Here is a 16140-nt window from a genome sequence, read left to right on the forward strand (position 1 = left end):
AGGAGGAGGAGGAGGAGGAGAAGGAGGACGAGGAGGAGAAGAAGGAGGAGAAGGAGGAGGAGGAGGAGGACGAGAAGGAGGAGAAGGAGGAGCAGAAGGAGGAGGAGGAGGAGGAGGAGGAGGAGGAGGAGGAGGAGGAGGAGGGGGAGGAGGAGGAGGAGGATTGTTTGTTTGTTTGTTTGTTTGTTTAAACAAGTTTTGTAAACAATATATTGATAATTATGTTTGTGTGCTTATTGTGTTGTATACAACGAGTGTATATATATACATTGCACCTTACTTTGGTCTCATAGGCCACATAAGTTATGTGAAAAAATAAAATAGTGAAAAAAACAAAAAACCTTCAATTACAAGTAAACTAAAGTTTACCGGGTGAGCGGCAGTCGCCGCTGTTGCCATACGCGGCTCATTTTCTGCAAACTTCACGGCTCTATATCTCAGTAAGTACCGAAGGCAAAATTTTTTTTTTTGGACTAAAACACTCAGAAAAATAATCTTAACATTTTCATAAGAAAAAATAATTTTTTTTTTTTTTGAATATTTGGCGACATAGAATGACAGTTTCAGAGAGGGGCCTGAAACAGTCAAAGGGTTAACCACCAGGTGGTATTCGTGTAATTAGTTGACAGGGTGTATCAGGGAGATAAGATGTTTTCTGATGGTAGTTTTGAAGGTGATGAATGTGTCTGCAGTTTTAGAATTTTCAGGTAGGGTGTTCCAGATTTTAGGGCCTTTGACATACATTGAATTTTTGTAAAGGTTTAGTCGGACACGGGGAATGTCATAGAGATGTTTGTGTCTGGTGTTGTGCCTGTGGGTTCTGTCACAACTATCAAGGGCCCAGAATAAACAAGAAAGACATTCCTGGCACTAAAATAACATTATCTCTGTTCATTAGTCACGTCCTCATGCCCCTCTTACATTCTTTTGCTTTCCACTTTGAATTTTTATTCTCACAAAAAAAAAAAAATAGATTTACTGTTATGCAGACTACTGCATTGGTGTAGAAATGGTATAAATATTATCAGCGCACTTGTGAAAGAATATTAGACTCACCAGTTGACGTGTATTGGGCGCATGATTTGTTTACTTTTGAACTTTGGTAAAAATCAAACATTTCTGCTACTTCGAGCGCAATTTCAAGGTAGTTTTCTTTGTAAAACCAGTCAAAATCATCTCAATTTCTGTAATATGTCTTCCATTCTATAAAATGAGACCAGGAAAACTGGAATACAGCAATAAATACCATATGAAAATACAGTGCAAAGCCGCTGTTTTAATTCAAAAACACGGTCAAATTTTTTTTTCTCATTACGCACTGTGTGCTACAGGACTTTTTTTTATACCGCGCACACTGACCACATAGACCCATTCTTTCATATGTAGGCCTACCAGCTTTCTCTCACTAGATTTGAGGGCGCTAGAATCTAGGCGAACTAGTACGTCAAAAACCCTGGTGCGTAAGCTGTACTAATACGGCCGAAACCCTGAAAGGGTTAAGAAGAAAGCACAGGGGTACCTCAAGTTTTGAACAGCTCCCAACTCAAACAATTATGTAAGTGTATTTTTGTAAGTGCTTTTGTAAGTGTATTTTTGGGGGTCTGAAATGGACTAATCTAATTTACATAATTCCTTATGGAAACAAATTCATTCGGTATCGGGACTCAAACAGCCTTCTGAAACAAATTAAGTTCAAAACTCGAGGTGCCACTATAATAGAAAAATACAAAAGTGGTGTGCAGGTGCTCCAGCTTGCCTGGATGTATGGCAAAAACAAATCAACAATCACTTCTATCCTGGCAAAGAACGAACAAATCAAGGAAGCTGATGTGGCAAACAGGGTAAACATGTTAACAAAAAAGAGATCACAGACAAATGAAGAAGTGGAGTAGTAGTTGTTGTGGATCAAGAAAAACAGTTAGCGGGAGATAGTGTTTCAGAAACTATCATTTGTGACAAGGTAAGGCAGTTGCATGTAGATCACGTAAAGAAAATGCCTGGTACTAGTGATGTTGTTAGTGAATTTAAAGCCAGCAGAGGCTGATTTGAGAGATTTAAGAAGTGTATTGGCATACACAGTGCTGTAAGGCATGGTGAGGCTGCAATTTCTGAGGCTGCAAGTTCTGACAGGTGTACGGCTGAAAAAATTGTGCAGGAATTCAAGGGGTACGTAGAGGCTGAAGAATTTCAGCCCCAACAAGTGTTAAATTGTGATGAAATAGGCCTCTTCTGGAAGAAAATGCCAATGAGGACCTACTTCACAGAGGAGGAAAAGGCAGTGCCAGGATACAAGCCTATGAAAGACAGGCTAACTCTATTGTTCTTTGCTAACGCTAGTGGGGATTTCAAAGTGAAGCCTTTATTCGTGTATCACTCTGAAAATCCCTGAGTGTTCAAGAAAAACAATGTCATCAAGAATAAATTGTGTGTGATGTGGAAAGCTAATCATAAGGCATGGGTCACGAGGCAACTTTTCATTAACTGGGTCCATGAAGTGTTTGGTCCGAGTGAAAAAATACCTCGTGGAAAATGAATTGCCACTCGTGCCTCCTGGTAATGGACAATGCTCCTGCTCATCCTCCAAACTTGGTAGACCAATTGTCTAGAGATTTCCATTTTATAACAGTGAAGTTCTTTCCTCCTAACACCACTCCTCTCATCCAGCCCATGGACCAGCAGGTCATTTCTAACTTCAAAAAACTGTACACAAAAGCAGTGTTTCAAAAGTGTTTTGAGGTGACCTCAGACACTGAATTGGCCCTAAGAGAGTTCTGGAGGAATCACTTCAATATCTACAACTGCATCAGCCTTATAGATAAGGCTTGGCAGGGAGTGACTTACAAGATTTTGAACTTTTCTTGGAGACAATTGTGGCCAGACTGTGTCTTCAAGAAGGGTTTTGAAGGGTTTGAGGCTGACCCTGACCCTGACCCTGTCAACCCTCTGCCTGTTATAGAATCTATTGTGGCATTGGGGAAGTCCATGGGGTTGGATGCGAGTGGCAAGGATGTGGAATAGTTGGTGGAGGACCACAGGGAAGAGCTAACTACTGAAGAGCTGCAACACCTTCAACTGGAACAGCAACAGACCACAGCTGAGGAACTTGCTTCAGAGGAGGAAGAGGAAGAAGAGAGAGGGAAGGATGTGCCTTCTTCAGTGATTAAGGGAGGGCAACATTTTAATGTAATCAACTTGTTTTTATCATACAGTGGAACCTCAAAAATCAAACTTAATCCATTCCAGGAGCTAGTTCTAAATTCGAAAAGTCTGAAATTCGAAGCAATATTTCCCATAAGAAATAATGGAAATACAATTAATCCGTTCCAGAAATCCAAAAATATTCACACAAAAAATACATTTTATAGAGATTAATTACAGTTTTACATACAACAAATACTATAGTTTTTAATTATGTATACCTGGAGTTTACCTGGAGAGAGTTCCGGGGGTCAACGCCCCCGCGGCCCGGTCTGAGACCAGGCCTCCTGGTGGATCAGAGCCTGATCAACCAGGCTGTTGCTGCTGGCTGCACGCAAACCAACGTATGAGCCACAGCCCGGCTGATCCGGAACTGACTTTATAGTAATACATATAAAATAACTTGACTTAAGAAATCGTAATGACACGATTGCAAATAAACCATACCCCCGGCCGGGATTGAACCCGCGGTCATAGAGTCTCAAAACTCCAGCCCGTCGCGCTAGCCACTAGACCAGCCAGCCACAATAAGATTCATCGTGTCATTACGATTTCTTAAGTCATGTTGACGGCAGTGAAGGGACTTGAGCTAGAGTTCGCCACGGCCACGCTAGCTGGAGATTCGTCTGTAAAAACTTGCATTTGTGGTCACAGAGGTGCCTGTGCTAACTTTCCTATGGTGTAGAAATATACCTAGTTGGATGAATCTTATTGTGGCTGGCTGGTCTAGTGGCTAGCGCGACGGGCTGGAGTTTTGAGACTCTATGACCGCGGGTTCAATCCCGGCCGGGGGTATGGTTTATAAAATAACATTTTTACTTACCTTTATTGAAGATTGTTGATGTCATCTGAAAGATAGGGAGGAGGAGAGAGGGAGTTGGGGTTAGTGTTTGGAAGGAGAATCCCCCTCCATGAGGACTTCAGGTAAAGCCCTCTCTGGGGTTACTTCCCTTCTCTGTCTTTTAATGCCACTAGGACCAGCTTGAGAGTCACTGGACCCCTGTCTCACAAAATAACTGTCCACAGTCCTCTGTTTCTGGTGCCTCTTTAACATTTCCCTAAAACGGGACATGGTTCTGTCACTGAACTTGTTGCAAGGATGGCTTGTTTCAGCTTGCTCAGGGTGGTACTTCTGCACAAACATTTGGACATCATTCCACTTGGCACAAATCTCCTTAATCTTTGAAGAAGGCACCTCATCCACTCCCTATATTAACACCTTTCACATCAGCTTCCTTGATTTGTTCTTTCTTTGACAGGATAGAACCGATGGTCGACTTGTTTTTCCCATACATCCTGGCAAGCTCAACAAGTCTCACACCACTCTCATACTTCTGTATTATTTCCTTCTTCACATCTATGGTGTTTCTCACTTTCTTTACCACAGGGGTACCACTAGCAAGTTTCTTTGGGCCCATGGCAGCTTATTTCATAGTCCCACAAGCACGAAACACAACAAAATAATCGTAAAATGCGTGAATGAGAGCGCAGGTTAGTGTTCACTCAAGCATAAACAAAGCTAGACTGCTCATGGAACCTGCGTGGGGACGCGGACAGAGCTGGCGGAAGACAGGTCCCGTACCCGGCGGTCCGAAAATAGAGGCGAGTTCGATAATAGGGACACAGTTTGTCCGAAAAAATGGTCCTATTTTCGAAATGTTCGATATGTGATACGTTCGATTTTTGAGGTTCCACTGTATTTCTAAGTATGTTTTTCATTAATTTTTTTTTTTCTTGTTGTCATCAAAAATACATGTTGGCAATTAGTGGGTTTTTCCCTCCAAAAATTACGATTTTTATGGTTGTTTCATTCTAAATACTCTACATGGCAACTTCTATGCTGGCTGAAGTGGAGAACACAGTGAGTGTCTTCCTTAGTAGCCTGTAGGCTGTCAACAAGGAAGGAGGAGTGCAACACGCTGAAATTTGGCGTGTCGTAACCATAGAGTTTCACACCAAACAAAAAAAAAAAACACAACTCAGAAATAAGCTGTTGACATTGTTTTCCTCTTTCTGCAATAAGTATTAATAGGATTGTCATGATTTTTGCGCACGTTACTGATGAACTATGGATCTATAAACACCCAGGGGATTTTTGCAATAATGTTTACAGCTTTATTTTTAATGATTTTTTTTCCACACACACACACACACACAAAAAAAAAAAATACTAACTTCAACATTTTTTTTTTATGAAATCTACTGACATCACTGAAATGGCCTGGGTTAACAATAATCTAGCCTTTATCTTTCATCTGATGTTAACTAGAGCATTGTACATTTTCCCAATTTAGTAGAAAAAGGAAAGTTTTATGACCCATAAAATTGTGCATAATTTATTTTTCTCTAACTTCCAGGCCCCTCTTATATTACTCTTGCTTCCTATTTTTTAATTTTTATTCACACACAAAAATAGAAGATTTACTGTTCTGCAGACTACTGCATTATTGTAATAATTGTATAAATAATGTCAACCCATTCATGGCTGCATATTAGACTAGCCAGTTGGACACGTATTGGACGGTGACGTCATTTGTTTACTCTTGAACATCGAGAAAAATCAAACATTTCCGCTACTTTGAGCTCAATTTCAAGGTACTTTTCATGCTGAAACCAATCAAAATCATCTCTATTTCTGTAATATATCTTCCATTCTTTCAAACGAGACCAAAAAGACGAGAACACAACCATAAATACCATATGAAAATACACCTCAAAGTAGGCGTTTTAAACCAAAAACACGGTTGGAGTTTTTTTTTCTCATCATGCACTGTGTGCTGCAGGACTTTTTTATACTGTGCACACTGACCACGCAGACCCATTCTCTCACATGTAGTTCTACCAGCTTTCTCCTGCTAGATTTGAAACCACTAGAATTTTGGCGTATTAATACATCACTGACACTGGCTTGTAAGCCATACCTATACGTCACCGACAGTGAAAGGGTTAAATGAACAGACTTTGTCCATTGTGTTTGAATCAAATGAGCTTCTGGTATTTGCCACTTTTGAAGTCCATTAACCCTTTCAGGGTTTCTGACGTACTAGTACGTCTTACGCGCCAGGGTTATTGACGTACTAATATGCATAAATTCTAGCACCCTCAAATCAAGCAGGAAAAGGCTGGTAGTCCTAGATGTGAGAGAATGGGTCTCCATGGTCAGTGTGAGCAGTACAAAAAAAATCGGGGACCCAGTGGTGTATTGTGGGAAAGCCATTTTATTACACCTTGTTCACCATGTCTAGCGCTAAGAAACTCCTCACTCCTCGGCTAATTGGGGCTCTTTTGTTCCCAAGTGACAGTTCAAACACAGATGGAAGTGCCAGTGAAGATGAATTTCATGGTTTTGAGGAGTTTGTGACTGAAAGCAATGCTCAAGAAATCTGAAGGAAGGAAGGAAGAAGGAAGAAGGAAGGAAGGAAGAAGGAAAGAAGGAAGAAGGAAGGAAGGAAGAAGGAAGGAAGGTAGGAAGAAAGGGAGGAAGGAAGGAAGAGACGAGAGGAAGGAAGAAAGAAAGGAAGAGATGAGAGGAAAGAGGGAAGGAAGGGAGGAAGTAAGGAAGACCATCAACCTAAGATAACCCAAAAAATTCAGACAGTGACTTATTTCCATGTGGGTTGGTAGGGTGGGGAGGAAGTTGACAGGCAGTGAGGGTGGTGAGTGATGGTGTTATTTGTCATTGTGACACTAATTATGCCAGTGACTCAGCATATTTACAAGTCCACTCTCACACAACAACTACGAGCTTTACAGAAGCTGTAGCAGTTCTGGGAAGTGTCCAGTGACTTTTTATGTGTATATATGTGATAGAAAAATAGTAATAAACAACATTTTTTATTGCTGGTTTGCGTAAACATATTTTGTAAACAATATAATGACTGTGGTTATTGTGTGGCATACAAGTGAATATATATTCAATAAACCTTATATTGGTCTCACAGGCCATAAAATTAATTGAATGAAGAAAGAAAGGGAGGACGAAGGAAGAAAGGTAGGTAGGTAGGAAGAGATGAGAGGAAGGAAGGATGGAAGGCAGGTAGGAAGGAGGAAAGGTAGGTAGGAAGGAAAGGTAGGAAGGAAAGGAAGGAAGGAAAGGAAGGAAGGTAGGTTTGTGGGGAGGAAGGGATGTGTTGTGGAAGGCAGTGAGGCTAGTAAATGGTGGTATGATGCATCATTGTGACACAAGACACACTGGTGACTCAGCATATTTACAAGTCCACCCCCCACACAACTGTAAGCTTTCAGAACCTCTTGTAGTTATAGGAACCTGTCCAGTTACTCAATATGTGTATATATATATATGATAGAAAAATAGTAATAAACAACATTTTGTATTGTTGGTTTATGTAAACATGTTTTGTAAACAATATAATGACAGCAAAGTTTGTGCTATTATTGTGTAGTATAGAATGAGTGAATATATACCAAGTAGTCTTTATATTGGTCTCAGAGGCCATAAAAGTTACTTGAAAAAAATAAAATATTAAAAATAAAAGAAAAAAGTAGAAAAAACAAAATAAACTATTACTGGGTGACTGGCAGCCGGTGATGTTGCCGTATGCAGTTCAATTTCTGTCAACTTCACACCTCCATGTCTCTGTAAATATTGATTGAAAAAAAAAAAAAAAAATCAGCCTATAATACAGTACTCACAAAAAAAAAACAAGAAAAAATAATTTTTTTTTTCGAATATTTTTCGACCCTGAGAACAAGTTTGGGAGAGGGTCTGTTGACCCTGAAAGGGTTAAACTGAGATTTTGCCACATAGTGGAACCTCAGTTTTCATCTTTAATTCATTCCAGAGAGTCTAACCAAAACCAAATTCGATGAAAAGATGAAAAATGAAGTAATATTTCTCATAAGAAATAATGTAAATCCAATTAATCCATTCCAGACACCAAAAATATTAACAAAATATACATTTTATAGAGAATAACTATAGTTTTACATACAGAAAACAATGAGAAATAAATATACAGGATTAATGAAATGGATAAATGAACATTTCAATCACTCTCACCATTATTGAAGACTCTTGTTGGCGTATGGAAGATGGTGAGAAGGAGAGAGGAAGGAGAGGTTATATCTACCACCATCATTACCACCCTCTACCACCATCATTACCACCCTCTACCACCATCATTACCACCCTCTACCACTATCCCTATCACCCTCTACCACCACTGAAGTCTATCGTGTTTCTTGCCTTATCAAATGACTGGCACTCAGAACCCTTCTTTGGCACCATGGTGGCTTATTTAGCAGTTGCGCTCAACAAACAAGTACAAAAACAATGGATTATTATGAAATGTTTCGTATGAATGCACAGGGTAAAGTTTACTCAACGAGAAACAAAGCCAGACTGACTCAGAATGTGTGCGTGGGATGCTTTGTGTAGGCGCAGGCAGATGGACACATTCAGTATGGTGGACAAAAAATGAAGTGACGAAGAAAAACTGGGACAATATTTTGACAAAAAAAAAAGAAGTCATCGAAAAATTAATTTGACGAAAACCAGGGCACACGAAAACCGAGGTTCCATTGTACTTTACTATATGAGACACATCAAAAAATTGAGAAATTTTCTTAACACTACAGCATAATAATTTGTAAAAATGTGATCTCACCTGAAAATCAAGAAGAGTACAGAGTACACGGCAAAAAACCACATCATTTGTGAATGAGAGGAGGGCATGCCATATTCTGTGTAGAGTCCACCTCGCAGTACAGGCCGAGGCTCAGCAATGACGCTCTTCAGCACCAAGTTTAGTCCTTCATTTAATAGAGCCCCAATAAAAAACATTATCTGGGAAAAAAAATTGTTCAGAAATAATCCAAACATTCACCGTATTATAATGTCTTAAATCAATATCCAAACACACTGGAGACAATGCTACCACATAGTGGGCTAAAGCCCAATGTCTGGAGACAATGCCATCACATGGTGGGGTAAAGCCCACTGTCTGGAGACAATGCCACCAGATAGTGGGCTCAAGACCACTGTCTGGAGACAATGCCACCAGACAGTGGACTCAAGACCACTACTATCTATATACAGTAGGGCCCCACTTATACAGCTGGTTAGGTTCCAGGCTACCGCCGTAAAGCGGAACACCCTTTTTTTCACTTACAAATGCATACAAACACTAGATAACAAGTTTACACAAACATATATTAAGTTAGCAATAGAACCAGGCATCAAAAAACAATAAAAAAGTACAATACACACATAGTGCACTCATTACTTACCTTAAAATATTTATAGTCTTAATCTAGGGTGAGACAAGTAGTATTTATTGTAAGAAATCAAGTGTGGTATGTATGGTAGTCAGCCAGGCTAGCATACCAGGCCACCCCACCCACACATACAATTCTATGATATTTAAGCATCCCAGAGTGATAAAATGTATATACAGTTCACTCATTACTTACCTTAAAATATAGGGTGAGATGAGTAGTATTTATTGTAAAAAATCAAGTGTGGTATGTATGGTAGTCAGCCGGGCTACCATACCAGGCCAACCCACCTACACATAATATTCTATTACATTTAAGCATCCCAGAGCAATAAAATGTATATACAGTTTACTCATTACTTACCTTAAAATATTTGTAGTCTTAATGTAGGGTCAGGAGTAAGTAAATGAGATAAAACGAATAAATGAGAGAGAGAAAGAATGAGTGCATGAGAGAGTACAGGCGCAGAGTTATGTAAACAAACCAGGCGAAGGTAAGTTTTGTAAACAAAGTGTACACATCTGGTTTGTGTACAAGTTACATTGTGTACAGGTTGTCTCTACATTGATACGGTAGAATAAATAAAGAAGAACACTCCCATTCTCATGTAACATCATTTTGAGAAGAAATGATGCTCTGAGTGAAGGCAATGGAAATAAGTCACTGACTTTTTTGGGTTATCCTAGGTTCTCTACACATATGCTGTTATGTATGATAATCTATGTAACTGTATTTGTGTATACCTGAATAAACTTACTTACATACATACGAAAGGAATAATTTTCTACAGTTACCCCCAGTAACACATTTTCTCTTATGTTAGATTAGAGAAAATGTTATTCTTGGCATCACTTGTACAAGTTATCTGGCTACCACATCTCATATTTATGTTTATTTATTCTATTGTGGGGTGTATTTATCATCTTTTTATGTTATGTATCGTGTTTATTATATACAGTGGACCCCCGGTTAACGATATTTTTTCTCTCCAGAAGTATGTTCAGGTGCCAGTACTGACCGAATTTGTTCCCATAAGGAATATTGTGAAGTAGATTAGTCCATTTCAGACCCCCAAACATACACGTACAAACGCACTTACATAAATACACTTACATAATTGGTCGCATTCGGAGGTGATCGTTATGCGGGGGTCCACTGTAATTTTGAAAAAAATATCATGGATGGATTAATGAAAATGTGTATATTAACGTAATATACAACATTTAATGAGACTCGGTGATTATTATTATTATTATTATCATTTCTAATATGGCGTCACTTGTGCAAGTCGTCTGCTACCACATCTCATATTTATGTTTATTCTATTGTGGGGTGTATTTATCATCTTTTTATGTTATGTATCGTGTTTATTATATAATTTTGAAAAAATATCATAGATGGATTAATGAAAATGTGTATTTAACGTAATATATGACATTTAAATGAGACTCGATGATTATTATTATCATTACTAATATGACGTCTGGAGACATAAGACACTCTTACTGATTTTAATGTGTACCTGCATGCCAGCACAGTATGTAAGTTTATTTAAGTACAGGTATACATAAGTATAATTATCAGAGTATATATAAAATATGAAATAACTTTTAAAAACATTTGAAATTTTGGAGCTTCCAGACAAAATGGAGAGACTTAGTGCTTACTGAGCTCACGAAGAATGTAAACAAACATGGTGGGGCGCGGTGACCGTATTAGAAAGTCAGGTGGGGGAGCCGTATAGCGAGTTTTGGTCATAATTTGAAATGACCGTATTAGCGGAACGCCATAAAGTGAAACACTGTAAAGCGGGGCCCTGCTGTACCTGTAACTTGTGTTGAGTTTTCTACCCTTGAGCTTGGCCTAGGGCCAGGCTTTTCTATCGTGTACATGTTCAACCAGACTGCTGCTAATGGTGGCTTTGTTGTACTTATCACATCTCTGCTTTTCACTGGGTTTATTTTACATTGCTTTCACACTCCAGTAAGTTTTTTTGGTTGCAAAATTTGGGAACTTGCCCTCCAAAATCTTTCATATATTGCTGTAAATTATAAGGTATCATTCTCTTCTTCGCTACAGGGAGTAAATTCCAAGTACAGTCATGTGTTGCTTAATGACGGTAATATGTTCTCAGAAACACAATTAGGCAATTTTGTCATTGTGCAAATGTCATAGATTGAACTTACACAAACCTAGATGGTACAGCCTACTACACACCTAGGCTATGTGGTTGTTTGTTTTATTCATCTTAGATTTGCTTGTAAGCAGGTAATTCACCATGAAAATTCCTCTCTCTTTTTAAACATTTTAACCCTTTGAGGGTCCGTCCCATAGTTCTACGGCTTGTCCACAGGATCCAAGAATTTAAAAAAAAAAAAAAAAAAAAAAAAAAAAAAAATCTTTATGAAATGGTAGATAATCTTTTTCAGAAGGTAATAAAACAAAAAGTACAAAATATACTGGAAAACTGATGAAATTAAAATTCCTGAATTTTGCTGCAACAGCAATATTTACTCATCGGCAATTTTGCCTACTTGACTCCTATTTTAAGCCAATTATATTATTCCAGTCGACCAAATTCTTAGCTATTTCACTAGTATTATTCTATTTTATTGATTGAGCACAAGAAACTGCCCAATCAACTATTTCAATTACCCAATAAAGTGATCGGAAATTAGCAATTTAGGCCATTTCACTGAGAGTTTAAAACATTCCAGTTTTACAAGAGGGTCCAGAATAAACAATGCAGGCCTTTCTTGAGCTAAAATAACATTTCCTCTGTTTATTAGTTAGGTTTCCAGGCTTTACACATGAATTCCATTTTGATTTTTTATTCACATAAAGAATTTTTATTCACAAAAAAAAAAAATAGAAGATTTACTGTTATGCAATGTGATAATTGTACAAAGAATATCAGTGCATTTGTGAATGTATATCAGACCCACCAGCTGACATGTATTGGACACATGAACATCATTTGTTTACTCTTGAACATTGGCAAAAATTGAACATTTCCACTGATTTGAGCTCAATTTCAAGCTATTTTTAGTACTAAAACCAATCAAAATCATCTCTATTTCTATAATATATCTTCCATTCTATCAAACAAGACCAAGAAACCAAGAATACAATTGTTAAAACCATATGAAAATACACCACAAATTCTCTAGTTTTAATCCTATAACATGTTTTTTTTTTCTCATTATGTACTGCGTGTTGCAGGATTTGTTTTATATGGTACACACTTAACACATATTTAGGCCCAAATTTACCACTCACAGCTTATCTGAGTGAGCTGAGCTCATGACATAGTACTACAGCTTGGACCCAGGCTTCAAAGCCATAGAACTATGGGACGGACCCTCAAAGGGTCAAGGAGCTTGTTGAGGTCTGCAAAAGCTTCTGCTAAACCCTTCACTGTGAATTTTCTTTAGAGCTGTTATTCTTTTTCTTTTCCTGCAGGGGCCATGATGAACAAAACATGAGATTAAATCAAGCACAAGGGAAAATAATGCAATAGACACAGTAGACACAAGATGTATGAAGCTGCTGCCAGCATAACACAGAATACTGTTTCACAGTAAAAAATTTTTTATAAGTAGAAAGATTACATTCTAGAATAATGATAAAAAAGTACAGTATAGTAAACCAGTTACATAGTTGTTTATCATCATTATCAAGTATTATGTATTGCACATAATTAAATGTGCTATACTTTCATACAACTGGCAGAACAATGGATTTGTTTATACCACCTTTGTATATACAGTCCATTGTTGACCAAAATGTTATGTAGTGCACAACTGTACAGTAAATCCTCTCATTAATGGATCACCATTTAATGAATTTCAGCAATTTCAAACAAAAAACTAGCAGGACAAATGAAAGCTTCAGACAAAATGGAAAAGTCTGCACAATAGTTTCAGATTTTGTCCATAGCAGTAGTGTCCATTTGTTTTCTGAAGCATCAGACCAGGTATGATAACTCCAACATTTGTACAGTATGGGCCACAGCAGCTATGTCCAGGACATGTATGTTTTTATTGTTTCCTGAGCCATAGATTACCACGCTAGTTTATTGTTTGTCCTCACACATACACTCATCATTCAGTCTCCAAATTTCCCTGGATTTACAGTGCTACATGTGACTTTATTAACATATTAACCCTCTGACTGTTGCAAGCCCTTTTCTGAAACTGTCATTCTATGTCAAAAAATATTCAAAAAATAAAAAAAATTACTTTTTCTTACCAAAATGTTAGGATTATTTTGCCGAGTGTTTTAAGCCTAAAATTTTTTTTTTGCGATCATTACTTACAGAGATATAGAGGCACAAAGTTGGTAGAAAATGAGCCGTGTAGGCAACAGCAGTGAGTGCCACTCACCTGGTATACACTTATATTTACTCCCATTTGAAGGTTTCTTGTTTTTTCCACTACTTTATTTTTTCAGGTAACTTATGTGGCCTGTGAGACCAAAGTAAGGTGCAATGTACATATATATACACTCGTTGTATACAACACAATAAGCGCACAAACATAATTAACAATATGTTGTTTACAAAACTGTTTACACAAATACAAAAAATTATTTATCACTATTGTTCTATAATATACAGTGGACCCCCGACTTATGATATTAATCCGTTCCAGAGAGCATATTGTAAGACAAAATTATCGTAAGTTGAATTAATTTTCCCCATAAGAAATAATGGAAATCAAATTAATCCGTTCAAGACACCCAAAAGTATGAAAAAAACAAATTTTACCACATGAAATATACATTTTCCTACACACAAAAAGAAGGATACATGCACAATATATGTTGTGCATGTACTAGTGTACTAAATGAAAAATAAATGACACTTACCTTTATTGAAGATGTGGTGATGAGTGATGAGACACTGTTCTGGGAGTGGCTTTTCCTCCCGAGTAAAGTAGGTCCTGTTTGGTATTTTCTTCCAGAACAGGCCTTATCACACTGTGCATGCCACTAAAATTCTTAAATCTCTCAAACCAGCCTTTGCTGACCTTAAATTCACCAGTATGAGAACTAGTTCTTAATCATTTTTTCCTGTTCACCTGGGTGTTAGGCGATAGGTGTGGGTCGCATCCTGGGGGACAAGATTAAGGACCCCAATGAAAATAAGTTAGACAGTCCTCAATGACACAATTACTTTCTTGGGTTATCCTGGGTGGCTAACCCTCTGGGGTTAATGGTTTCTCGGTATTTTCGATAAGCCACACCAACAACAGTCTCTCCACATCTTCGAGTAGTACAGCTGACCGTGGTACAGCAGCTGCAGCAGCTGACCATGGTGCAGGAGCAGCAGTTGACCATGGTACAATAGTATTTCGATGGTATTTCTCACCATTTTTATCACAAGGTTGGCACTAGAAGCTTTCTTTGGGACCATGGTGGCTTATTTAGCAGTTACAAGCACTAAAAACACTGGAATAATACAAAATTTATCGAATGTATGCGTGCAACCGTCTGCCCTGGCTTGCAAACAATGTCACACTAGCTCAGCTGAGGTGCTCAGGCCAGATGGCCGTGTTTGGGACGAATGATGCAAGTCGAGTTTTTCAATGTGGGTCGGGGTCAAATTTTTACGCTGACAAGCATCGTAAGTCGGTTTTATCGTAGGTTGAGGCCATCGTAAATCGGGGGTCCACTGTATATACAAATGTAAAGTCACTGGAAATGTTCCTAGAAGTTCTACAGCATGTGGAACTCTTTGAAACATGAGTGCATGCAGTGGTGTTTTACACTCCTCACACATAAAACGAGTGTGTCTACATTTTTGTGGGCTTTTTTTTGTATGTGCACAGACAAAACACCTCGTCTAAGCAGTTTTCTTCATAGTAGTAGCAGGCAGCTGTGTTAGGTAGTTATCCTAGGTAAACGGTCATGTGTCATAATTCCTTCCTACCTACCTTTTTTTCTTTCTTTCTTCGTTCTTTCCTTCCTTCTGGTTTCCATAATATATATAATGGCTTGATAAAGCTCCTGGAGAGCGAAACGTTGCCACAATAAAATGTCACATTAGTTGCACTTGTGTCCTTTTACTTTACATATTGTCGGTAATTCTACCAACTTTATTACAATAAAGATACCCAAGAGTTGCACATGTGTCTAATTTATCATCATAATATATATACACATATATAGTCACTGGACACTTTCAAAGAACTGCTATTATCTTCAAGAAGCTTTTTTTTTTTTTTTTTTTTGTGTGTGTGTGTGTGTGTGTGTGTGTGTGTGTGTGTGTGTGTGTGTGTGTGTGTGTGTGTGTGTGTGTGTGTGTGTGTGTGTGTGTGTGTGTGTGTGTGTGTGTGTGTGTGTGTGTGTGTGTACTCACCTAACTGTGGTTGCAGGGGTCGAGACTCAGCTCCTGGCCCCGCCTCTTCACTGATCGCTACTGGATCCTCTCTCTCTCTGCTTCCTGAGCTTTGTCATACCTCTTCTTAAAACTATGTATGGTTCCTCCCTCCACTACTTCACTTGCTAGGCTATTCCACTTGCTGACAACTCTATGACTGAAGAAATACTTCCTAACGTCCCTGTGACTCGTCTGAGTCTTCAGCTTCCAGTTGTGACCCCTCGTCCCTGTGCCCCCTCTCTGGAACATCCTATCTCTGTCCACCTTGTCTATTCCCCGCAGTATCTTGTATGTCGTTATCATGTCTCCCCTGACCCTTCTGT

The 16140-nt window shown here is 38.5% G+C and overlaps 1 protein-coding gene across 1 annotated transcript in view; it reads right to left on the reverse strand.

Annotated features, from left to right (window-relative positions):
* The window catches only part of LOC128687130 (dolichyldiphosphatase 1), a gene marked incomplete at its 5' end in the record, with an annotated part of 50961 nt that extends 41957 nt beyond the window's left edge, over nt 1–9004 (reverse strand). The window contains 1 exon segment of the mRNA XM_070092804.1: nt 8826–9004. Coding sequence (XP_069948905.1) covers nt 8826–9004 — 179 coding nt within the window.
* Nucleotides 9005–16140: the final 7136 nt, after the last annotated feature.

The sequence above is a fragment of the Cherax quadricarinatus genome, chromosome 40 (assembly GCF_038502225.1).
Source record: "Cherax quadricarinatus isolate ZL_2023a chromosome 40, ASM3850222v1, whole genome shotgun sequence".
Lineage (NCBI taxonomy): Eukaryota > Metazoa > Arthropoda > Malacostraca > Decapoda > Parastacidae > Cherax > Cherax quadricarinatus.